Genomic DNA, 24,867 nt, shown 5'->3' on the forward strand with positions numbered 1-24,867 from the left:
AGTGAGCCGGCCTGGGGGGTCTTCACCACGTGGAACCCACAGTCTGGGGGAGGCACGAGTGTGCACATGGGAATCGCGTGAACAATAAAATTACCCAGGAAGAGGTCAGGGAGGCAGGGTTTGGGTTGCTATGACTTTGGATAATGGGGGACCCGATTCTAGTCTTGGGGGGGTGAGCAGTCAGGGAAGCTGAACCCCAGGAAGTGATATTTAAACGAGACATGGGATGGAGGCTAGAGGGGGCTGGAAGGAGTGTGGCTTGAGGGAAAAGCAAAGACAGTGTCTGGGGTAGAGTGAAGGGAGGTGGGGAATAAAGCTTGCAATTGGTGTTCTCCAGGGAAGACAGCATGACTTCACCTCCATCTGTCTATCTGTCTGTCTCTCCCTGAGTTTCTTTCCTTTTTTTTTTTTCTCAAGATTTGTTTATTTCCTGGCTGTGCTGGGTCTTCCATGGTGCACTCGGGCTTTCTCTAGTTGCAGTGAGCAGGGGCTACTCTTTGTTGTCATATGTGGGCTTCTCACTGCAGTGGCTTCTCTTGCTGTGGAGCACGGGCTCCAGGGCATTCGGGCCTCAGTAGTTGTGGCTCTGGAGCTCAGTTGCTCTGAGGCATGTGGGATCTTCCCAGACCAGGGATCGAACTGGTGTCCCTTGCAATACAAGGCAGATTCTTAACCACTTGGACCATAAGGGAAGCCCACCCTGAGTTTCTCTTGTGGTGGAAGAAAGGAGTCGGATGGATCAGGAACACTCATTTCTCAGACTTGGGCTCTTACTTTTTCCCCTATTTTTATACCATTTTATATAACTCATAAAACAGTGTTTGGTAACCTTACTATTGCGAACTCCTTGGTTATCTGGCACCACAACACCGTGTTCTGGATAAACGAGGTTCCTGGGACCGGTTCATAAACTGATCCCAGAGAACTTCCCTTTCATAGACTCAAAGGCTTTGGGGGCTCCAAGTTTCTGGTTCTGCTTCCCCATTTTACAGATGAGAAAGCTGAGAACCTGGGACCGGTCCAGATGGCTCAGGACGCCGCCCCGAGGCTCTTTCCCACTAGTGTCTGAAAACATCTCACTGACCCCCTCCTCCTCGGATTATTCAGAGAGCAGTGGCCCGGCCTGGTCTTCATCAGCCCCGAAGGGAACCTTTTAAAAACAGTTGACAGCATCGCCGCTGTCGTAAGCGCCTAACGCCGCATAATTGAGCCTTTCCCTGGTGACTCAGGTCCATTACTTTAATGGTCGGGTTTTGTGCTGGAGCTTTGCTCTGGCTTGTCCCTGCGAGGGTGAGTGCGTGGGGGGCCAGGAGGGGTGGGGGGTATGGTTGCCGGGTTCGGAGTCTCCACACTGCTGTGTGGCTCAGATTGTTCTTTCTCTGTGTCTTGGCCCTCCCTACACCCATCCTCTGGGGCCTTCTGGCCTCTCCCCAGGCTGCTCCTTGCCCTTGGGGGGGCTCTTCATTTTCCAAATCCTTTCCTTTCCTTTTTCTTCATCATTTTCCTTCTGCTTCTGTCTCTCTCCACGGCTTTGGTGCCTGCACGCCTCGTGTGACGTGTAGAGACATGGCTGGGCAGCAGGCAGCCGAGCGGGGCCCCCTGGGTACCAGCAATGTGTCACTCGTTCCTTCTTGGGTCTTCGCGCTGCCGATGCCGCCTTGCATTCTCCCTATCCTTTTAGATTTCCTGTTCGCCGGAGGGTCGAGTGTGCTGGACCTGTAAGTGTCACAGCAGCCAAGTGATGGCCTAGCTTTGTCAAAGCCACAAAACAATTTCCACAGCCTGGAGGAGCCCAGGGTGCAGGGACCTCAGACCCCACGGGCTATGTAGACACAGGCAGGCCATCCAAGCACTGGAGCCCCATTTCTTCATCTGGTAAATAGAAAATAGGTTGATGATGATCATGACAATAATGACTCTACCACTTAGAGTCTGAGGAGTCACCCCAGGGTGTAATTAAAAACACAGATTCTCAGGCTCCACCCTGCCCTGCAGATTCAGGGGCAGCCTGGGTTTGCATTGAATGATGCCCTGCTGTGTTCCTGGTGCCCGGTCTGAATCTAGGACCTTGAACTGGCACCTGATGGAGGAGACTGAGTCCTGCTCTTGGAAAAGCTCATCCCCAGGAGCCCAAGTCGGTGTTGGGATGTGGTCCCCTTTGCCTCCACGCAGTATCGCCTCCAAGAGACGGTTCTGGGTTGAGCCATTTTTTTCTGGAACCTTCCTTCGGGCCAGATGCTGGCCACATCCTGTGCCCGATCCTCATATGTGTCTGTTCCTCCCCCAGGTCCTTTGCTAAGCCCCCGAAGCAGGTGCAGACGGTCTGCGAATGCATCCTCATCATGAAAGGCTACAAAGAACTCAACTGGAAAACCGCCAAGGGCATGATGTCCGACCCCAACTTCCTGAGGTCTCTGATGGAAATCGACTTTGATTCCATTACCCAGAGCCAAGTTAAGAACATCAGAGGTGAGCCCAGATGGATGGAGGGGACAGCCAGGCTGGTTCTCAACCTGGCGGTTCAGTCTTTGGGGCAGGGAGGGAGGGCGAGGAGGGGGCTTGTTGCAGGCACACCCTCCCGTGGGGTCCAAATGGTGTTGCGGTGGCTGTGCCGATGGAAGAACGGGAATGACCGTCCCTAGAGGAAGATGGCGGCATAGCTGCATGGAGCAGAGAGTGGTGGCGGGATGGGCAGTAGCAGCAGATGCCACATGAATGTGTGGTCCAGCAACAGCTCTAGTTCTCCCTAGCAGGAACACAGCTGCCTTCCGGAGCCCACTCTAGCTTGTCTTCTGTACATCTTATCTGATGGGGGGCATAGTGGTGCCAAGAATCGGTCTAATGGGCAAAGGACTGGAATAGACATTTCTCCAAAAAAGACAGACAGATGGCCAAAAAGCATATGAAGCTATGCTTAATGCTGGTCACTAGGAAAATGCTCATCAAACCACAATGAGGTAGCATTCAGATCCACTCGGATGGTGTAATTTAAACAAAACCACACAAAACAACAAGTGTTAGGGAGGATGTGGAGAACTTGCAACCCTTTTACATTGTTGGCAGAAACGTAAAATCATGTGGAAAACAGTCTGGCAGTTCCTCAGAAGGTTAATCATAGAATTACCATGTGTCCCAACCATTTCACTCCTATGTATATACCCAAAAGAATAGAAAATACATATTCAAACAAAAGCTTATGTGCAATGTCCCTGACAGCATTACTGACAATAGCCAGTGATGGGTGGAGACAACCCACGTGTCTATCAACAGATGAATGGATAACAAGAACAAACATATCCACACAGTGGAATATTATTCAGTCATAAAAAGGAGTGAGCGTCATTTATGTTTTAGCCGCTGTATGCTACAACATAGATGAACCTCAAATACGTGATGCCGAGTGAAAGAAGTCAGGCACAAAAGGTCACATGTTGTAACTCCATTTATATGAAATATCCATAGGTGAATCCATAGGGACAGAACGCAGATCAATGCTTGCCAGTGTCTGGGGAGGGGAAATGGGTTGATTGCTGAATAGCTGTGAAGTTTCCCTTTGAGATGATGAGAATGTCTTGCAACTAGGTGGAGATGTGGCCTGCAGAATCTTGTGACTCTACTGAATGCCACTGACGTGTATACACTTTAACATGGTTCATTTTACGTTATGTGAATTTCAGCTCAGTTAGGCAGAATGGATATGCAGGGGAGAAAAAAAAGAACTGGTCTAACCTTGACTACTCTCCTTGTGCCTCTTGCCTGTATGAAGTCTTCTGCAGGTCCCTGGGGGGTGGGCGAAGAGGAGGAGCCAGCACCACCCACCCCATTCCCTTCTTTTCAGTTACAGAAGCCACACAGTTCCTGCTAAGCCTGACTCCTTATCTGCCCCCAGAGCTTAGCCAGAGGGAATGATGTTAGTCTTTGTTCAGGCATATACAAGTTCATTGTGTCACTGTTTATCATGATGGCTTATTCAGAACTTTATCATCAGTGCATTCTTTCAGCCACTTAAAAACAAAACTAATTAAAACCGGGAGGATAACAACAGCTACAGAAACCCAAGGGGCTCTCTTTACCCGATCCTTGGATGGGTTTCCATTTAGGTGAAGTTCCTTCCAGAGTGAGGGGGCAGGTGGAGGTGATGGAGCCCCCATAATGACAGTTCACTGCCAGCTCTGAGCCACCTTGGTGCCGAGTTAGGAGTCCTCACTGATGCCTTGGGTCTCCAGGGCCTTCTGGGTGTCACACAGAAGTGCCTGTATCATAGGATGTCCTGGAGGGCAGTAACCTGGGCCCCTTACTCACATCTTAAACAGCCACTCACAAAGAACTCATTTAAGGTTGGATCCACGTATTATCTGGGGGAGAGCTGTCCAATCCCTCTCACAGGATTACCAGGGAGTAAGGAACTAGTTACACTTGCTTTGTTCATAGTTAGCTTCTTTCTCATTTTATTCTCCCGAGACAAAGCTCACTGCTCATTGAGATCATTGCGTCTTTGACCTCTAGGCCTCTTGAAGACCCTCAATACCACGACCGAGGAAATGGAAGCCGTGAGCAAGGCAGGCTTGGGGATGCTGAAGTTTGTTGAAGCTGTGATGGGCTACTGTGATGTTTTTAAAGAAATCAAGCCCAAAAGAGACAAGGTACTGCCCATCTGTAAGCCCTGCTCACTTCTGCCAAGAGATCATTTTGGAGTCAGAATGAATGTGTCCACAGCTTTACTGGAAAAATTCTGGCAAGGTTCTGATTTCAAACCACATAAACATTTTCCCCCAAGTACATACAGCTCTCATTTAGATGTAATGTGAACTGACAGAGCCAAAGGCTGAAAGGTTTTTTTTAACTTTTAATTTTATATTGGAGTGTAGCTGATTAACAGTGTTGTGATAGTTTCAGGCGGACAGCAAAGGGGTTCAGCCATACATGCACATGTATCCATTCTCCCCCAGACTCCTCTCCCATATAACATTGTGAAAGATTTTTGAATAAAAGAGGGTAAAAATCGTTCTCGAAGGAGGGCTAATGCAGGGTTTCTCATCCTTGGCACTATTGCCATTTTGGATTGGATCTTTTTTGGTTTTGTGGAGCTGTCCTGGGCATTGTAGGATGTTGAATAGCATCCCTGGCCTCTACCCACTAGATGCCCCCAATTTCAACAACCAGAAATGTCTCCAGACATTGCCATGCGTCCCTTGGGGGAGGCAAAATAAGTCCCTGTTGAGAACCACTGGGTCAAAGTAACATACAGAAGACACAACACAAAGAGAATTGTATAAGGTTGATTCCATCATTTTGAGACGTGTTTTTATTTATTTATTTTTGGCTGTGTACGATCTTAGTCGTGGCATGCAGGCTTTTCTCTGAATGTGGCTCAGTAATGGCAGCACTCCAGCTTAGTTGCCCCCAAGGCATGTGGGGTCTTAGTTACCCTACGAGGGATCGAACCTATGTCCCCTGCATTGAAAGGTGGATTCTTAACCACTGAACCACCAGGGAATGCCCGAGACATATTTTGACATTGCTTTTTAACTCAGGATTTTGTCACTCAGAAAACTTAGAACCTGTAATAGGGCTGGTAGTATCTTCAATGCAGGGCTTCACTGGTGGCTCAGTGGTAAAGAATTCGCCTGCAATGCAGGAGACGCTGGAGATGAAGCTTCGATCCTGAGTCAGGAAGATCCCCTGGAGGAGGAAATGGCAACCCACTCCAGTATTCTTGACGGGAAAATCCCACAGACAGAGGAGCCTGGTGGGCTACAGTCCACTAGGGTCACAAAAGAGTTGGATATGATTGATGTTACTGAACACACACACACAGACACACACACAATCTTCAGTGCATTTTTTGAGTTTTGGACTTAGACTCACAGGGTCCTCTTACTGGGACCTTAATTCACATGAAAATTAAGTTGTCTGCTAACTCAGTACAGGACATCTTTTTTCAAATGGGATGTGGGATTTTGCATTAAACCATTGAAAAAGTTCCTAAGAGGAGAAGCCATGTGCCTTGCTATGGGTGGCCCCAGAGGAGAGGGACGATGATAGAAATGCAGGTGGAGGAATTCCCTGGCAATTCAGTGGTTAAGACTCAGTGCTTTCACTGCCATGGGCCTGGGTTCAATTCCTGGTCAGGGAACTAAGAACCCACAAGCTGCATGGCATGGCCAAAAAAAATGCAGGTGGACATAAGCCAGGTGTGAGACTGTCTAATTCCCACCTCACGACTGTCTTTTAGCCCACTGTTTTGGAAATTGTCTTCACTTAGGTGGCCAGGCTGGAGCGGAATTTTTACCTTACCAAACGTGAGCTGGAGAAGATCCAGAATGAGCTGGCAGCGATCCAGAGGGAACTGGAAGCTCTGGGGGCCAAATATGAGGCGGCCATCCTGGAGAAGCAGAAGCTGCAAGAGGAAGCTGAGATCATGGAGAGACGGCTGATCGCGGCCGACAAGCTCATCTCGGGGTTGGGGTCGGAGAATGTCAGGTCAGCCTGAGTAATGGGCCCTCCTGCTAAGTGGCTCTAAGCCACATTTTGAGGGGATTTTTAAAAAATTAGTATTTGTTTGTTTGTTTCTTGGTTGCACTGGGTCTTAGTTGTGGTATGTGGGATCTAATTCCCTGACTGGGGATCGACCCAAGGCCCCCTGCATTGTGAGCACAAAGTCTTAGCCACTGGACCACCAGAGGAAGTCTGAAGACTTTGTGGTTTGTGAGTGAACCTCAGCAACAGAATTTCTCGCCATATGGAATCTTTATTCCACACTGCATTTTGAGCTGAAAACCATGTGACAAAGTTCTGATTTTACTATTATCATGTCTAAGGTGGATAATGCCTGTTTTATAGATTCTTTTTTTTTAATTAAGATTTTTTGATGTTTAAGTCTTGATTGAATTTGTTACAATGTTGCCTCTATTTTATGTTTTGGTATTTTGGCCATGAGGCATGTGGGATCCTTGTTCCCTGACCAGGGATCGAACCCCCTTGAAAGGAAAAGTTTTAACCACTGCACCACCAGGGAAGTCTCCTATATATATATATATATATATATCTTCTTTTAAAATTAGGTCTCTAGTGTTATTTACTGAATGACTATTAAGGAGAGGCAGTGCAGCAGTGGAGACTGGGAGAAACTAGTGCCCTGGAGCCTGGGAATGTTTGTTCTTTTTTAAAATTTTAATTGGAGGCTAATTACTTCACAATATTGTGGTGGTTTTTGCCATACATTGACATGAATTAGCCATGGGTGTACATGTGTCCCCCATCCCGATCTCCCCTCCCACCTCCCTCCCCATCCCATCCCTCAGGGTCATCCCAGTGCACCAGCCCTGAGCACCCTGTCTCATGCATCGAACCTGGACTGGGCGATCTGTTTCACATATGATAATATACATGTTTCAATGCTATTCTCTCGGATCATCCCACCCTTGCCTTCTCCCACAGAGTCGAAAAGACCGTTCTATACATCTGTGTCTCTTTTGCTGTCTCACGTATAGGGACATCGTTACCATCTTTCTAAATTCCATATATATGCATTAGTATACTGTATTGGTGTTTTTCTTTCTGACTTACTTCACTCTGTATAATAGGCTCCAGTTTCATCCACCTCATTAGAACTGATTCAAATTTATTCTTTTTAATGGCTGAGTAATATTCCACTGTGTATATGTACCACAGCTTTCTTATCCATTCATCTGCTGATGGACATCCAGGTTGCTTCCATGTCCTGGCTATTTTAAACAGTGCTGCGATGAACATTGGGGTACACGTGTCTCTTTCAATTCTGATTTCCTTGGTGTGTATGCCCAGTAGTGGGATTGCTGGGTTATATGGCAGTTCTATTTCCAGTTTTTAAAGGAATCTCCACACTGAACAGAATGTTTGTTTCTTGATGACCTTTAACCCCAAGTCCCTTCTGGACCCGTCTGGAGGAGGACCTTCTCTGTTGCTGGCGCTCCTTGTGGCTGGTTCACTCCTGACCTTCACTTTTAAGCAGGTTTGATGCTTATGGGCAAGAGGATCACTGGGCCATAGATGGTCTGCTGGATGTGATGCAGTTTCTAACCTGAAACCTATTAAAAATGTATGGAAAACGCTGGAAAATATTGTTTGCTTGTGGGAAACAAACCATTTTCAATATGTCTAAAATCTAGAAGGGCTTCCCTGGTGGTCCAGTGGCTAAGGCTCCATGCTCCCCGTGTAGGGGGCCCAGGTTCCACCCCACATAGCTTCCCGTGTAGCTCAGTTGGTAAAGCATCTGCTGGCAGTGTGGGAGACCTGGGTTCAATTCCTGGGCCTGGAAGTTCCTCTAGAGAAGGAAATGACAACCCACTTCAGTATTCTTGCCTGGAGAATCCCATGGAGAGAGGAGCCTTGTGGGCTACAGTTCACGGGGTCTCAAAGAGTCGGACATGACTTAGAGCTTTCTTTCTTTTGGGTTCCAGCCCTGGTCAGGGAACTAGATCCCACATGCCATGAACTGAAGAGTTCCCATGCCCCCAAAAATCCCATGGCCTGATGAAGATCGAGAAGACCCCACGTGCTGCAATGAAGACCCGGCATAGCCAAATAAACACTAACAAATAAAATCTAGAAGACTTTGGCTGCTTACCAGAGGAGGCCAAATGAAACACCTGCTTTCTTTTTTCTTGGTCAGAGTTTTGTCACCCAGTAGGATAGGGGCTCATGCTCTGCTGGGCATGTTTATAAGTTATTGCTTAGGTGTTTGGAAACAATTCAATTACAACTTAATGCATATCTTTGAGACCAAATGTATTCCCCAGACATTTATCGAGGCCCCTGTTAGATGCTGGGTTCTGCTGGGCACCTGGGATTGAACAAAGCCTTTGAAAACACTGGGTTCGTTAGGCGGGGAACGGGCAAAGTGAGCCAGTGATCTCTGTTCTCAACAAGAAAAGAGTATGTCAGGAAATGTTTCCTTCTGGTGAGCCCCCTCCCGGCCGTATGTCAGGCTAGTTCTTCTAGAAGGTTCCTTCGGGTTGTGCTGGGAGGTGATGACTCAGGGCAGCCCCTCCTCTGGTCTCCTCTGCCAGGTGGCTGAATGATTTGGACGAGCTGATGCACCGGCGGGTGAAGTTGCTGGGCGACTGCCTCCTGTGCGCAGCCTTCCTGAGCTACGAGGGCGCCTTCACGTGGGAATTCCGGGATGAGATGGTCAACCAGGTGTGGCAGAACGACATCCTGGAGCGGGGGATACCCCTGAGCCAGCCCTTCCGACTGGAGAACCTGCTCACGGACGACGTGGAGATCAGCAGGTGAGGGCGACCCTGAGCTGGGAGGACCAGGGGAGCCTCGGGGCAGCGTGCAGAGCTGGCGGTGTGCCTGCCTGACCCACCTTCACAGACACTGCAGGGAGCGCTGACCGCCCAGCTCCCCCGATTTGGATGCTCCCGGTCAGTTCAAACTTGACCAGAAAAGTCCCCATTTCCCCTGTTGCTGTCCCTTCCAGGTGGGGCTCCCAGGGGCTGCCCCCCGATGAGCTCTCGGTTCAGAACGGCATCCTCACCACCCGGGCCAGCCGCTTCCCCCTCTGCATCGACCCCCAGCAGCAGGCCCTCAACTGGATAAAGAGAAAAGAGGAGAAGAACAACCTGCGGGTAAGGCCGCCCTGTCCCTCCATGTCCTCGCCCACCTGCTGCCCTGGGGCCCAGCTCTGTTCTCCCCAGTATTCCCGAGCCTCCAGCAAGGCCAAGCTGAAATGCCACCATCCCGAGGCCCCAAGCACATTGTCCCCCTCCTGGGCCCTCCACCCCATTGAGCCTTGGAGGGTGGCTTGTGAACCACCTTGAATCTGACCCTGCCCTTTGCCCTGGTGGCTCAGACAGTAAAGAATCTGCCTGCAATACAGGAGACCCAGGTTCAATCCCTGGGTCGGGAAATCCCCTGGAGGAGGGAATGGCAACCCGCTCCAGTATTCTTACCTGGGAAATCCCAGGGACAGAGGAGCCTGGTGGGCTACAGTCCCTGGGGTCACAAAGAGTCAGACACGACTTAGTGACTAACATTTTTTTTGCCCTGTGTGTTGCCTCCCAGGCTGCGAGCAACCTAAAGGCAAAGTCAGTTCAGTCAGTTCCATCACTCAGTCATATCTGACTCTTCGCAGCCCATGGACTGCAGCATGCCAGGCTTCCCTGTCTATCACCAGCTCCTGAAGCTTGCTCAAACTCATGTCCATTGAGTCGGTGATGCCATCCAACCATCTCATCCTCTGTTGTCCCCTTCTCCTCCCACCTTCAGTCTTTCCCAGCATCAGGGTCTTTTCCAGTGAGTCAGTTCTTCATATCAGGTGGCCCAAGTATTGGAGTTTCAGCTTCAGCATCAGTCCTTCCGATGAATATTCAGGACTGATTTTCTTTAGGATTGACTGGTTTGATCTCCTTGCAGTCCAAGGGACTCTGAAGTCTTCTCCAACTCCATGGTTCAAAAGCATCAATTCTTCAGTGCTCAGCTTCCTTTATAGTCCAACCCTCACATCCAGACATGACTACTGGAAAAACCATAGCTCTGACTAGACAGACCTTTGTTGGCAAAGTGATGTCCCTGCTTTTTAATATGCTGTCTAGGTTGGTTATAGCTTTTCTTCCAAGGAGCAAACATCTTTTAATTTCATGGCTGCAGTCACCATCTGCAGTGATTTTGGAGCCCAAGAAAATAAAGTCTGTCACTGTTTTTATTGTTTCCCCATCTATTTGCCATGAAGTGATGGGACCAGATGCCATGGTCTTAGTTTTCTGAGTGTTGAGTTTTAAGCCAACTTTTTCATTCTCTTTTGCTTTCTTCAAGAGGCTCTTTAGTTCTTCTTCTCTTTCTGCCATAAGGATGGTGTCATCTGAGTATGTGAGGTTACTGATATTTTCTCCTGGCAATCTTGATTCCAGCTTGTGCTTCATCCAGCCCAGCATTTTACATGATGTATTCTGCATATAAGTTAAATAAGTAGCGTGACAGCCTTCATGTACTCCTTTCCCGGTTTGGAACCAGTCTGTTGTTCCACGTCCAGGCAAAAGCAGTACTTTATTCATCTTTGCATCCCGCCAACCCAGTGCAGGGCTGGGAGGCCTTAGCTGCTTGATCACTTTCTTTTTGGAGGGCAGGGGAGAGGCTTGATTGAGATAAAATTTGCCTACCATACAATCCCCCCATTGGAAGCATACAGTTCCATGAGTTTTAGTATATTATACAGGGAGCTGTGTAACAATCACCAGGACCAGTTTTTATCACTCCCCGCCACAAAAGATACTGTGTCCTTTAGCTATCACCACCTCCCAAACTTTCATTTCCCCTCCTGCCCACTCACCCACCCCCAGCCCCTGACAACCACTGATATTTTATGCATCTCTACAGATTTGTGTATTCTGGACATTTCCAGTGAATGGGATCATACAGCCTGTGGCCTTTTGTGACTGTCTTCTTTCACTTAGCAGCATGTTTTTCAAAGTTCATTTTCCCTGCTTAGCAAATCCAACATTTTAAAAAAGCTTTGTTCAAGTCCAGGGCTCAGCAGAACCCAGAATCTAAGAGGGGACTCGATAAATGTTTGAGGGATACATTTTGTCTCCAAGATATGTGTTAAGCAGTAACTACAGTGTTTCCAAACACTTAATCAACACATATTGTAGTGTGTAACAGTAATTCACTCCTTCTCAGGGCTTAATATTAGTCCATTGCATGGATGGAGCACAGATTGTTTCTCTACATATCAGCTGATGGACATTTGTGTTTTTTCTACTCTTTGGCTGTCCTTAATAGTGCTGCTATGAACATTCATGTGCAAGTTTTTGTGGGCATGTGTTTTTAATTTTCTTGGGTGAAATCACTGGGGCTCAATTACTGAAATAATTAACAAATTCATGATTTTTAAAAATCTTTTCCTTATTTTTTTTGGTCTTGCTTCCTGGTATGTACATGCATTTAGAAGAAGCTTCCCAAGGTCAGGGGAACATCTGTCCCTAAACTTCACATATAGCTGTTGTGGGATAAGTATCATTAATGCAGGAATATTTCTTGACATCCCTCTTCCCTGAGTCTGCCAGAGAGTTTTCGCAATTGCCAGCCCACCCCTAGCCCCCAATCCTACTCCTATTCCCATCCTATCTCTTTTTTAAAAAATAGATATTATAACTCTTATTTTATTTACTTATTTTTGGCTGCACTGAGTCTTTATTGCTGCTTGAGGGCTTTCTCTAGATGCGGTGAGCAGGGGCTACTCTCTAGTTGCAGTAAGTAGGCTTCTCATTGCAGTGGCTTCTCTTGTTGTGGAGCACGGGCTCTAGGGTTTGTGGGCTTCAGTTGTTGCCACTTGCAGGCTCTAGGGCAAGGGCTTAGTAGTTGTGGCACATGGACTTAGTTGCCCTGCATCATGGGGCATCTTTCCAGGCCAGGGATTAAACCCATGTCCCCTACAATGGCAGGTGGATGCTTATGCACTGGATTACCAGGGACATCTCCCATCCTGTGTCTTAAAGAGGAGGGTTCAACTTATGGGGTGAGAGGCTAAGTACACCAATGTAATAAAATAGGGTAGAGAGGAAGGGAAGAGGAAGCCCCAGGGGCTGGAATAGAGGAAGAGTTTTTATAGATGTTTTGAGGAAAGAGATCAGGAAGCAGTTGCAAGGTTTGGAGGGAAGTGAATGAAAGAGAGAAGATTAATGCAAACATTTTTTGTGGGCTCAGTTTGGACTCTTTTCGAGGTTTTCTGAGAGGTGTGGTGAGATTCTCTCCTGATCACGTTTTTCCCTAAATTTTGGCTGTGCTGAGTCTGCATTGCAGCATTCAGACTTTTCTCTAGTCGCAGCTCATGGGCTTTGTTACCCCAGGGCATGTGGGGTCTTTGTTCCCTGACTGGGGATCGAACTTGCGTCCCCTGCATTGGAAGGTGGAGAAATATATATATATATAATTATTTATTGTTTTTGACTGTGCTGGGTCTTCACTGCCGCGTGGGCTTTTCTCTAGTTGCGGCAAGTGGGGGCTACTCTCTAGCTGTGGTACAGGGGCTTCTCATCGCGATGGCTTCTCTTACTGCACTGCACAAGCTCTAGGGTGTGGGGGCTTCAGTAGCTGTAGCACGTGGCCTCAGTAGCTGTGGCTCCCGGGATCTAGACTGCAGGCTCAGTAGCTGTGGAGCAAGGGCTCAGTTGCTCCATGACATGTGGGTTGTTCCTGAATCAGGGATTGAACCCGTGTCTCCTGCCTTGGCAAGTGGATTCTTTACTACTGAGCCACTGGGGAAGCCCAGAAGGTGGATTCTTAGTCACTGGACCACTGGGGAGGTCCTCTCCTGATCGCCTTTGGCTGCTGAACTGTGCTTTCCAATAAGGCTGCTCGGAGCCTGAACCTCATGGATTTTTGCATTTATACGGTTGCACACCCTGCTTCTGTCCCTGTTCTGTTTTCCCCTCTGCCTCCCTTCAAGGTGCTCACACATCCACTGCCACCTCAAAGGATTTTTTTTCCCCTTGAATTTGGCAAGTCAGCTGATTCTTAGCCATTGCCTCCCCTTCCTTGCAGGTGGCATCCTTTAATGACCCTGACTTCCTCAAGCAGCTGGAAATGTCCATAAAGTATGGGACCCCCTTCCTGTTCCACGATGTCGATGAGTACATCGATCCGGTGATTGACAACGTCTTAGAAAAAAACATCAAGGTCTCCCAAGGACGGCAGTTTATCATTCTGGGAGACAAGGAAGTGGACTATGATTCGAATTTCAGACTGTATCTGAATACCAAGCTGGCCAACCCCAGATACAGCCCTTCCGTGTTTGGGAAAGCCATGGTGATCAATTATACTGGTAAGGATGTACAGAAGGTCAGTGTCAAATTTAGGTGGAGACACAATCGGAGCTGGAGGTTCTCATGGGACTTCATTTCATTGTGAATCATTCTCCGAGTCACATCTTTCATAGTCAGTCCATCAGTTCTTGGGCTTCCCTAGTGGCTCAGCAGGTAAAGAACCCGTCTGCAATGCAGGAGACCCAGGTTAGATTCCTGGGTTGGGAAGATCCCTTGGAGAAGGAAATGGCAACCCACTGCAGTATTCTTGCCTGGGAAATCCCATGGACAGAGGAGCCTAGTGGGCTATAGTCCATGGAGTTGCAAAGAGCTGGACATGACTGAGCAACTGAGCACACATGCCTAGAAGTTCTTAATGAAGAAGGAACATCTAGAAAGTTCTGGGGCCCCGTAGAAGGCAATGAGTTATGTGTCTTGAGATGTGATAAGTCTGGACCGCAGGACTCAGACATTCACACTCGGAGCCAGGTGAGACCCCTCTCTGCGGTGGGCAGAAAGCTACTCTCTGTTTGTGTGTTTAAATATATGGCTCGGTTTTAGGTTTCCTTCTTCCTCTCAGTTGAATTCTGTTAGGAATCAGATGTCATCTTCCACATTTTCTAGATGGTCACACAGGTTCCTAGATGGGTTAATCAAGTACGTAGGCTTTAGGGGATTCCCTGGCAGCCCAGTGGTTAGGACTGGGCACTTTGACTGCCAAGGGCTTGGGTTTGATCCCTGATTGGGGAACTGAGTGCCCACAAGCAGTGAGGTATGGCCAAAAAAATTGGGTTATGCTTTCAGCAAGGAGTCCCCCCAAGTGTAGGAGCCCCGAATTTGATCTTAATGCATCATCTCTCTTGCTGTTCACCTCTCCATGTAACAGCATCTCTGTTTTATTCTGTCCAATATTTTTCACCTGGGGCTTTATAATGTTTCTTAATGAATTTATTTTTTAATTGAAGGATAATTGCATTGGTTTCTATCAAACATCAACATGAATCAGCTATAGGTGTACATATGTCCTCCCCTTTTGAACCTCCCTTAAAAATGGTTTTGATAGAAGAGTGAGTCCTCATGTTCCTGAGATGCTGGACCCACCCTCCTGTCATCCCAGGCACCACTGTGTAGGGGAGAACACACAGGGACCAGCTTGTTGGGGGGACGGCAATAAAGGGCCTCCCACTGTCCCCCCACAGTCACACTGAAAGGCCTGGAGGACCAGCTGCTGAGCGTGCTGGTGGCCTACGAGAGGCGAGAGCTGGAGGAACAGAGGGAGCATCTTATCCAGGAGACAAGTGAGAACAAGAACCTGCTGAAGGACTTGGAGGACTCCCTCCTCCGGGAACTGGCCACCTCCACAGGGAACATGCTGGACAATGTGGAGTTGGTGCAGACCCTAGAGGAGACCAAATCCAAAGCTACAGAGGTATGAACTGCAATGGATGGAAAATACTTCCATCCTGGCCCTGGAGTCTCAGAGGTGTTCCCAGGGACCCCTGTGCCTCACGTCAACCTCTTTTAATCAAGAGTGATAGAAAACCCAGCCCCACTTGTCTTAAGTCCAAAGAGAATTTATCCTCTTAGAAAACAGGAAAGTCCAGAATGGCTTCAGGCAGGGCTGGATCCAGGACTCCAAACATCAAGACACAGTGTTTCTCCATTTCTGGGCTGGACTTTGCTGTGTTGGCTTCCTTCTCTGCCTCCCTGTGGAGCTGAGCTTCCCTCATGGTCACAGGCTGGGTCCCTTTACTTTCCCCGAAGAGAAGAGTGAGAATCTTCTATGTCACATGCTCATCCCGAATCACTCCCATGGCCTTGGGATGCCACATGTGGATTAGTGGGACCTGAGTCACACGCTGCTTTCCTAGAGATGGGGGTGAGCCCCACATATGAATGAAAGGAGGAACTCGTGTCTCGAAATCAAACCCAGGGATGGTTATTAGAAGAAGGGGGCACAAGGCCATGGTAGTCAAGCCACAAATACCTACCTACACCTCGAAAGAGGGTGGGAGCCCTTCCTATGAGCACCTCCTGGGTTTCTTTGCTGCCACCCTCTCCCTCACTTCTGACTTCTTACTTTTTGCCCCTAGTTCGTAAGTCTTCCTGGTTTTGGCCATAAGTGGCAACGTGCACCTCTTCTTTAGGTATCAGAAAAGCTCAAGCTGGCAGAGAAGACAGCCCTGGACATCGACCGACTGCGGGACGGCTACCGGCCGGCTGCCCGGAGGGGGGCCATCCTGTTCTTCGTGCTGTCGGAGATGGCGCTGGTCAACTCCATGTACCAGTACTCCTTGATCGCCTTCCTGGAGGTCTTCGGCTTGTCGCTTAAGAAGTCGCTGCCTGACTCCATTCTTATGAAGCGATTGAAGAACATTATGGACACGTTGACCTTCAACATCTATAACTATGGCTGTACCGGTAAGTACCTCTTTGCAATGATTAGGACCAATGTGCCCTGTGTATCTGTCTGTGTGTCCAAATGTTTTTTTCTTATAAGAACACCAGTCAGATTGGGTGAGGATCCACCCTAAATGCCTCATTTTATTTTTTAAATTCATGTTTATTGGTTTACAGTTGCTATACAATGCTGTGTTAGTTTCAGGTGTATGGCCAAGTGAATCAGTTGCATATATCCACTTTTTATGGTTCTATTTGCACATAGGTCATTGCAGAGTATTGAGTAGAGTTCCCCATGCTAGACAGGAGGTCCTTATTAGTTATCTATTTTATACATACCTGTGTGCATGTTAAGTTTCGTCAGTCGTGTCCAACTCTTTACGATCATATTGACTGTAGCCCTCCAGGCTCCTCTGTCCATGGGGATTCTCCAGGCTCCTCTGTCCATGGGGATTCTCCAGGCAAGAATACTGGAATTGGTTGCCATTCCCCCTTCCAGGGGATCTTCCTGACCCTGGGAGTGAACCCATGTCTCTTATGTCTCCTGCATCAGCAGGTGGGTTCTTTGCCATTAGCGCCACCTGAGAAGCCCTGTTTTATAAATGTATGTGTATGTTAACCCCAATCTCCCAATTTATCCCTCCCCACCTCCTTTCCCCCTCGGTAACCATAAGTTTGTTTTCTATATCTGTGGCGCTCGTCCTGATTGGTAAATAGGTTCATTGGTACCATTTTTTAGATTCCACATAGAAGTGCTATCATGATATTTGTCTTTCTCTGTTTAACTTACTTCATTCAGTGTGACAATCCCTAGGTCCATCCATGTCACTGCAAATAGTGTTATCTTGTTCTTTTTTTTTAATGGCTGAGTAACCTAATCACCTCTTAGAAGTCCTGTCTCCAATTCTGAGGTTTGGGGGATTAGGGCTTCAACTTATAGATTTTCAGGAGACACAATTCAGCTCATACCAGTTAAGCAGGAGAAATGTTGAGGACTATTGTCCCTATAGGTCACACTTAAGTAACCATCCCTTCTAACACATATAAAGTAGAATTCAAATCTCAGATTTTGATTTACACTTTTTTTTTCCGGGACATATTTTTTCTGGTTTAAAAAAAAAAGAACTCTATTTGTTTTGCATCTTCCTATTCATAAAGAGTCTGTTGATGGACAAAGGATTAATCTCAAAAATATACAAGCAACTCCTGCAGCTCAATTCCAGAAAAATAAATGACCCAATCAAAAAATGGGCCAAAGAACTAAACAGACATTTCTCCAAGGAAGACATACAGATGGCTAACAAACACATGAAAAGATGCTCAACATCACTCAGTATCAGAGAAATGCAAATCAAAACCACAACGAGGTACCATTACACGCCAGTCAGGATGGCTGCTATCCAAAAGTCTACAAGCAATAAATGCTGGAGAGGGTGTGGAGAAAAGGGAACCCTCTTACACTGCTGGTGGGAATGCAAACTAGTACAGCCACTATGGAGAACAGTGTGGAGATTCCTTAAAAAACTGGAAATAGAACTGCCATATGACCCAGCAATCCCACTTCTGGGCATACACACTGAGGAAACCAGATCTGAAAGAGACACGTGCACCCCAATGTTCATCGCAGCACTGTTTATAATAGCCAGGACATGGAAGCAACCTAGATGCCCATCAGCAGACGAATGGATAAGGAAGCTGTGGTACAAATACACCATGGAATATTACTCAGCCATTAAAAAGAATTCATTTGACTCAGTTCTAATGAGATGGATGAAACTGGAGCCCATTATACAGAGTTAAGTAAGCCAGAAAGATAAAGACCAATACAGTATACTAACACATATATATGGAATTTAAAAAGATGGTAATGATAATCCTATATGCAAAACAGAAAAAGAGACACAGATGTACAGAACAGACTTTTAGACTCTGTGGGAGAAGGTGAGGGTGGGATGTTCTGAGAGAATAGCATTGAAACAAGTATACTATCAAGGGTGAAACAGACCACCAGCCCAGGTTGGATGCATGAGACAAGTGCTCAGGGCTGGTGCACTGGGAAGACCCAGAGGGATGGGATGGAGAGAGAGGTGGGAGGGGGGATCGGGATGGGGAACACATGTAAATCCATGGCTGATTCATGTCAATGTATGGTAAAAACCACTACAATATTGTAAACTAATTAGCCTCCAACTAATAAAAATAAATGAAAAAAAAAAAAAGAGTCTGCTGATGGAATGAGCCTACTCTGTAATAGAGACTGGCCAAATCTGGCCCACTGTATGCTTTGGTAAATAAAGTTTTATTGGCACACAGCCATGCCCATTTCTATAGATATGCGTCCCTGGTGGCTTTCACAGTACAGTGGCAGAGTTGAGTAGTTATGACAGAGACTGTCTAGTCTGCAGAGCCAAGATAAGTCACTCTCTGACCTTTTATAGAAAGTTTGCTAATCGCTTCTTTTCTACTGTAAGAACTCTTGCTTTGAGTTTTGGGTAATTGACTAGCACTTCATTCAGAAGGCGGCTCTGAACCTCCATCATACTACCCTTCATCAGCTTGGGGACCCCCCTCCTCTTCCCAGGAGGGTGTGGTAAGTGCTACCCAGAGACATGACCATTTCTGATACATACAAGTGAGGGTCACTGCCCACTGCACTTTTGAGCATGACTGTCAGTTGAGTTCATGTGTTTTTTGTTTTTGTTTTTTTACTGTGCTGGGTCTTAAATGCGATGCCAGGGCTCTTCTCCAGTTGCAGTGCATGGACTTCTCTCTAGTTGTGATGGGTGGGCTAGGTTGCCCCATGGCATGTGGGACCCTGGTTTCCTGACCAAGGATTAGACCTGTATCCCCAGCATTGGAAGGCAGACTCCCAATCCCTGGACTACCAGGGAAGTCCCCAAGGTCAGTTTTTGCACTCAGATATTCACGGACACCAAACGCAAAGATGGCTAAATGCACCTAACTGTGCAGTTGAGGTGTTTCATTTCTCTGAAATTTAAGCAAGTTGTGCATAAGAAACCCAGTGTTTAAATGCATTTATTTTATCCAGACCCATCTGTTGTTTCCCTTCAGGGTTGTTTGAGAGGCACAAGTTACTTTTTTCTTTCAATATGACTATCAAGATAGAACAAGCAGAGGGGAGAGTCCCCCAGGAAGAATTAGATTTCTTCTTGAAAGGTAATGAGCTTGTCTTGTTTCATGCTTTCCAACTCCCTGGACCCACAGTGCACATGCATATGAGTTTGTTCACTAAACAACAACAGTAATTTTCCATCCTTAAAATCTTACTTCCAGTAGCATTGCTTTAGTAAATATCTCAGTTGACAGTTCCAGCCTCAGATATGTTTCGAGTTAATTTAGAGCAACCAGGCTCTGCCTTAAGGCTACCCTGAGACTGGAAGCCACTCAGAGCTTCCTGGCTGGAGTCACAGACAGTGACGAGGAAGCCAATGCCCCCTTCTCTTTCCAACCCATTTGAGAAGTGAATTTCCCCCCAAAGTGAGAGAAGTCCCAGTACAGAGCTGCTTACACTTCCTGGTATGTTGATGTCAGCTGTTTACATCTCTCCTGTTGTCATTAGGAAACATTTCCCTGGAGAAAAGCAAACGAATCAAGCCCTGTGCTTGGTTGTCTGACCAGGGATGGGAAGATATCATTCTTCTATCAGAGATATTTCCGGACAATTTTGGGAATCTTCCTGCTGATGTGGAGAAACATCTGACTGTCTGGCAGGAGGTGAGCTCATGTTCCCTTTCTGTTCCTTCCCTTCCTCACGTGTCGGCAATCTCCATGCTTAATCTGTAGCCTAACTCCTTACAAGTGAGAAGATATGTCTCTGAGTGACTCATGCAAAGGGTAGCCAAGGCCCTCCACCTCCCTGATGGAATCTTCCTTTATCGGGTTTAGCTAGTTTTGTGGGAGAACCATCCATCTTTCTGTCCATATGTTTATCTCTCTGTTCATCCACCCTTTCATCTATCCATCCACCCATCTGTCTATCTGTCTACCCATCCATCCATCCATCCATTTATCTATTAATATCTGTCCATCCATCCATCCATTTGTCTATCTGTCCATCCATCCATCCATCCATCCATTTATCTATTAATATCTGTCTATCCATCCATCTATTTGTCTATCTGTCCATCTATCCATCCATCCATCCGTCTATCTGTCCAGTCATCCATTCATCCAAGACACTTTCTGAGCCTCTGTGGATTGACTGTGTCCATTGATGGGCACTGGGGACTCAACAACTCAACAGTGAATAAGACTCAGTTCCTTTCTTTCTAAAGTTCATAGTTTTGGGGGGTAAAAAAATGACAGAGCTACCTAAAATCGCCTGTAAAGTTCATCCCTTTACAGAGGCTTTTGGGATCTTCACCTAAAAAGGGGGACCTATCTCATTTCTGAGTTGATGCCACCGTGCATATTCTTTGCTTTCCCCAGTGGTATGACCTGGATTCCCTGGAGCAGTTTCCATTCCCTCTGGGTTACGATGTCAACATCACCCCTTTCCAGAAGTTGCTTATTTTGCGCTGTTTCCGTGTGGACCGGGTGTATCGGGCCGTGACCGACTACGTGACTGTAACAATGGGAGAGAAGTAAGTGAGCTTGCGTCTGCTTGGTCCTTTCTGTGGGGTAGGATACCTGATGTTACCTCCTCCTGGGCTTACCGATGGCAGGCATGGCCGGCTCCGGAGAGGACTGTCTAGGAGCACAATTTGGTAGCCACTCAGGAACAGCGCCATTCAAGAGAAATACAATGTGAACCACCTTTGTAAGTTCAAGTCTTCTGGTGGCCACATTCAAAAAGGAACAGGTGAAATGGTTATCATAAGCACATAAGTATAGTACATTACTATATAACAATGTTATAAATAAATAATAAGTATTAATAGTAAATAATTGTATGGACAGGGGAACCTGGCGGGCTACAGTCCATGGTATCCCAAAGAGTCGGACATGACTTAGCAACTCAGCAATAACAATTAATAGTATATAAGTGAATTTAATTATTAAATAATACAAATGGACTTATTTACAAAACAGAAACAGACTCACAGACATAGAAAGCTGACTTATGGTTAGCAAAGGGGAAAGGTGGGGAGGAGGGAGAGATAAACTAGGAATCTGAGATTAGCATATACACACTATGATAAATAAAATAAATAAACAACAGGGACCTACTATATAGCACAGGAAACTATATTTAATATTTTGTAATAACCTAGGTGGGAGAAGAATCTGAAAAAGAATATATATATTATAACTGAATCACTTTGCTGTACATCTGAAATGAACACATTATAAATCAACTACAATAAAAAATTTATAAAAAAGAAACAGGTGAAAATAATTTAAATAACAATTATAAGTATATAAAATCTAATATATTAATATATAACAATATAATATATATGTATTTTAATAATACATAATTGTATTTAACTCAAATATTAAAATCTTAACATGTCATTAGTGGAGATATTTTGAATCTTTTTGGAATCAAGGCTTTAAACTCATAGAGCACAATACACCACATCTCAGTTTGAACTAGCCACACTTCAAGGCCTCAGTAGCCACACGTACCTGATGGTTACCATATTGGAAGCTCTGGAATCAAGCGCAAAGCTGGATGGGTAATTTAGGGTGTGTGTGTACTCAGTCGGTTCAATTATGTCTGATTCTTTGCGACCTTATGGACTGTAGCCAGCCAGGCTCCTCTGTCCATGGAATTTTCCAGGCAAGAGTATGGGAGTGGGTTGCCATTCCCTCCTCCAGGGGATCTTCCTGACCCAGGGATTGAACCCGAGCCTCTTAAATCTCCTGCATTGCCAGGAGGGTTTTTTACCACTGGCGCCACCTGGGAAGCCTGTGACAAACTCACATATGCTGGTAGGTGATGGAAATGAGTGAACGAGACTGCACAGGGACAGGGGTAAACTGGAGTGGTCAAGTCCCTGCCAGTAGCCCCTTAACCTCTGCTGACTGATGCCAGGTGGTGGTGGGGACCCAGATCTCTGACTCTTCAAAGGAAACTAGAAATTTGGATTTCTACACCAAATCTCCCAATGTTTATGTGCTGGCAACTAATTTTTAAAAATCTTGATATATTGGCCATCCAGGACATGCCTGTGAAGCTGCTGGTGGGGGACCTCTGGGTTCAGTGCCCAGGGCACGTCCACCTGGAAGGCTGGCCTGTCACAAGGCACCCAGCTCAGAGCAGGTCTCCTGAACCCAGCCTGGATGTATCGGGCTATGCAGAGAGGTCCCTGTGATCCAGGAGCTGACCATCCGGGGAGTAAGATGTGTGTGAACACTGGATACCTAACAAGGAAGGCTGAGCAAAGAACGACACCAGAAGAGTAGTCAGAGGTTCTAGATGCTGGCAGGCAGAGCCCTGGTCACACTGGCCGGTCCCTGCCCTGAGCTATCCTCCCGGATCATTTTCCAGTCGTGTTTCTTTCCCCAGGTACGTGCAGCCCCCGATGATCAGCTTTGAAGCCATTTTTGAGCAGAGCACCCCCAACTCGCCCATCGTGTTCATCCTGAGCCCCGGCTCGGACCCTGCCAGTGACCTTATGAAACTAGCCGAGCGCAGTGGTTTTGGAGGGAACCGCCTCAAATTCCTTGCCATGGGTCAAGGTCAAGAAAAGGTAAATCGTTTTTGGAAGCAACAAGCCCTAAACGTGCTTGAAGTCCCGGAATGAATTCACGAATGCCTGGCTTTAAGCCAAGAGTCCACCCACACACCAGCACCATGCTCTTCAGGTCTAAGGAGCAGGAATCAAATGTCACAGCAATGATGACAATGTGAACAGTAGTTCTAGGGCTGACCTTCTGTGATTGCCCGGGCTTGCACCCGTATATTGCAAACAGTATGTTCTGCTATTTCCAAAGCACTTTCTTTTTAAAAATAACTAATTAGGCTGTGCTGGGTCTTAGTTGCAGCGTGCAGGATCTTTAGTTGTGGCATGTAGGATCTAGTTCCCTGACCAGGGCTCAGATCTGGGCCTCCTATATTGGGAGCTTGAGTCTTAGCCACTGGACCACCAGGAAGTCCCTCCAGATCTGGTCATCATCGCATCTGGTGATCATCTCCCTCGGCCCTTGCAACAACCCTGTTTTGGATCAGGCTGTCACTGTTGGCTGCCAGTGGCCGGGCCACCCTGTCAGGGGGCAGGTGCCAATGTGTCTGAGGTTGGTGCTCTGGGTGCCAAGGGAGGCCAGTCAGTGCAGCCCAGTGGGCCTGGGTGACCGTGGAGGAATGGTCAAGGATTCTATCTTCAGAGGCTCCCTCTGGAGCTCCGGGACCACCGGCTCCTTTGTGTCTTCTGCTGCAGTGGCCAGCAGGTTATGGGGGCTTGGGGAGGGTCTGGGAGAGCACGGGGTGGTGCAGCCTTGGGATGCCGACACTTCCCTTCTGTCTCCGTCGGGGCAGGTGGCCCTGCAGCTGCTGGAGACGGCGGTGGCTCGCGGGCAGTGGCTGATGCTGCAGAACTGCCATCTCTTGGTCAAGTGGCTGAAGGATCTGGAGAAGTCCCTGGAGAGGATCACCAAGCCCCACCCTGACTTCCGCCTGTGGCTCACCACAGACCCCACCAAGGGCTTCCCCATCGGGATCTTGCAGAAGTCCTTGAAGGTCTGGCTGTAGGATAAACAGATGCGCCCATGGCTCAGTTCCTCAGTTTGCCTCCCAGTTTTGCTACATCTGTGTGTGTGTGTGTGTAAGATAGAGTTGGGACCCCTTGCACCCCTCTTCCCCAATTCCATCTCTCTTCAGAGAGAAGCACTGTCCAGAATAAGGTGATGATCACTGGGTGACAGTGATGATTCCCAGGCCTGTCTTTTTTTTTTTTTTTAATATTTATTTATTTTATTTATTTATTTGGCTGTTCCCAGCCTTAGCTGCAGCATGTGGGATCAAGTTCCCTGACCAGGGATTGAACCCTGGCCCCCTGCATTGGGAGCACAGAGTCTTAGCCTCTAGACCACCAGGGAAGTCCCCCAGGCCTGTCTTTATATCCCTTCTGCATGTCCCCAAAGCACGTGTGGGTTAGATTTCACAGACCTCACATTTATTAACCCTCCTTTTTATCTCTGATGATTGGCCCACCCACAGCCCACAGAACCTGAGTGCTCATGTGCAGAAGTTTCAAGGGGTTTACAGGCCCTGTTTAACTTAGTCTCTGGGGACATTTTGGGGAAAGGTTTTGTCATCTCTCTCTGTCTCTGGGACAGGTAGAGGGGAAATGTACCTCCTTCTGTTTTACATTTGAGGATCCCATGAATCAGAAAGAGGTTTAAAGAGCCTTCCTGGGGTCATTCGATGATTTAGGGCAGAGCTGGAACAACATCTAGGTTGGTGTGTGTGTGTGTGTGTGTGTGTGTGTGTGTGTGTGTGTGTGTGTGTGTGTGTGTGTGTGTGTGTGTGTGTGTGTGTGTGTGTGTGTGGCTGGGCTGGGTCTTGGGCTGGGTCTTCACTGTCGTGCATGGGCTTCGTTTGTGGAGTGCATGCTCAGTCACTTTAGTTGTGTCTGACTCTTTGCAGGCTCATGGACTGTAGCCCGCCAGTCTCCTCTGTCTGTGGGATTCTCCAGGCAAGAATACTGGAGTGGGTTACCATTTCCGCACGGGGTTAATTGACCTGTGGCATGTGGGATCTTAGTTCCCCGAA

The 24,867-nt window shown here is 47.3% G+C and overlaps 1 protein-coding gene across 2 annotated transcripts in view; it reads left to right on the top strand.

Annotated features, from left to right (window-relative positions):
* The window catches only part of DNAH10 (dynein axonemal heavy chain 10), a 166,133-nt gene that overhangs the window by 132,777 nt on the left and 8,489 nt on the right, over nt 1-24,867 (top strand). For both annotated transcript variants that reach the window (XM_043442362.1, XM_043442368.1), the window contains 13 exons: nt 2,288-2,469; nt 4,507-4,643; nt 6,266-6,483; nt 9,051-9,272; nt 9,467-9,614; nt 13,528-13,807; nt 14,987-15,216; nt 15,935-16,208; nt 19,260-19,364; nt 19,768-19,922; nt 20,637-20,791; nt 22,663-22,846; nt 23,632-23,832. In XM_043442362.1, coding sequence (XP_043298297.1) covers nt 2,288-2,469; nt 4,507-4,643; nt 6,266-6,483; nt 9,051-9,272; nt 9,467-9,614; nt 13,528-13,807; nt 14,987-15,216; nt 15,935-16,208; nt 19,260-19,364; nt 19,768-19,922; nt 20,637-20,791; nt 22,663-22,846; nt 23,632-23,832 — 2,491 coding nt within the window. The remainder of the gene's footprint in view (nt 1-2,287; nt 2,470-4,506; nt 4,644-6,265; nt 6,484-9,050; nt 9,273-9,466; nt 9,615-13,527; nt 13,808-14,986; nt 15,217-15,934; nt 16,209-19,259; nt 19,365-19,767; nt 19,923-20,636; nt 20,792-22,662; nt 22,847-23,631; nt 23,833-24,867) is intronic.

The sequence above is a fragment of the Cervus canadensis genome, chromosome 1, assembly GCF_019320065.1.
Source record: "Cervus canadensis isolate Bull #8, Minnesota chromosome 1, ASM1932006v1, whole genome shotgun sequence".
NCBI lineage: Eukaryota > Metazoa > Chordata > Mammalia > Artiodactyla > Cervidae > Cervus > Cervus canadensis.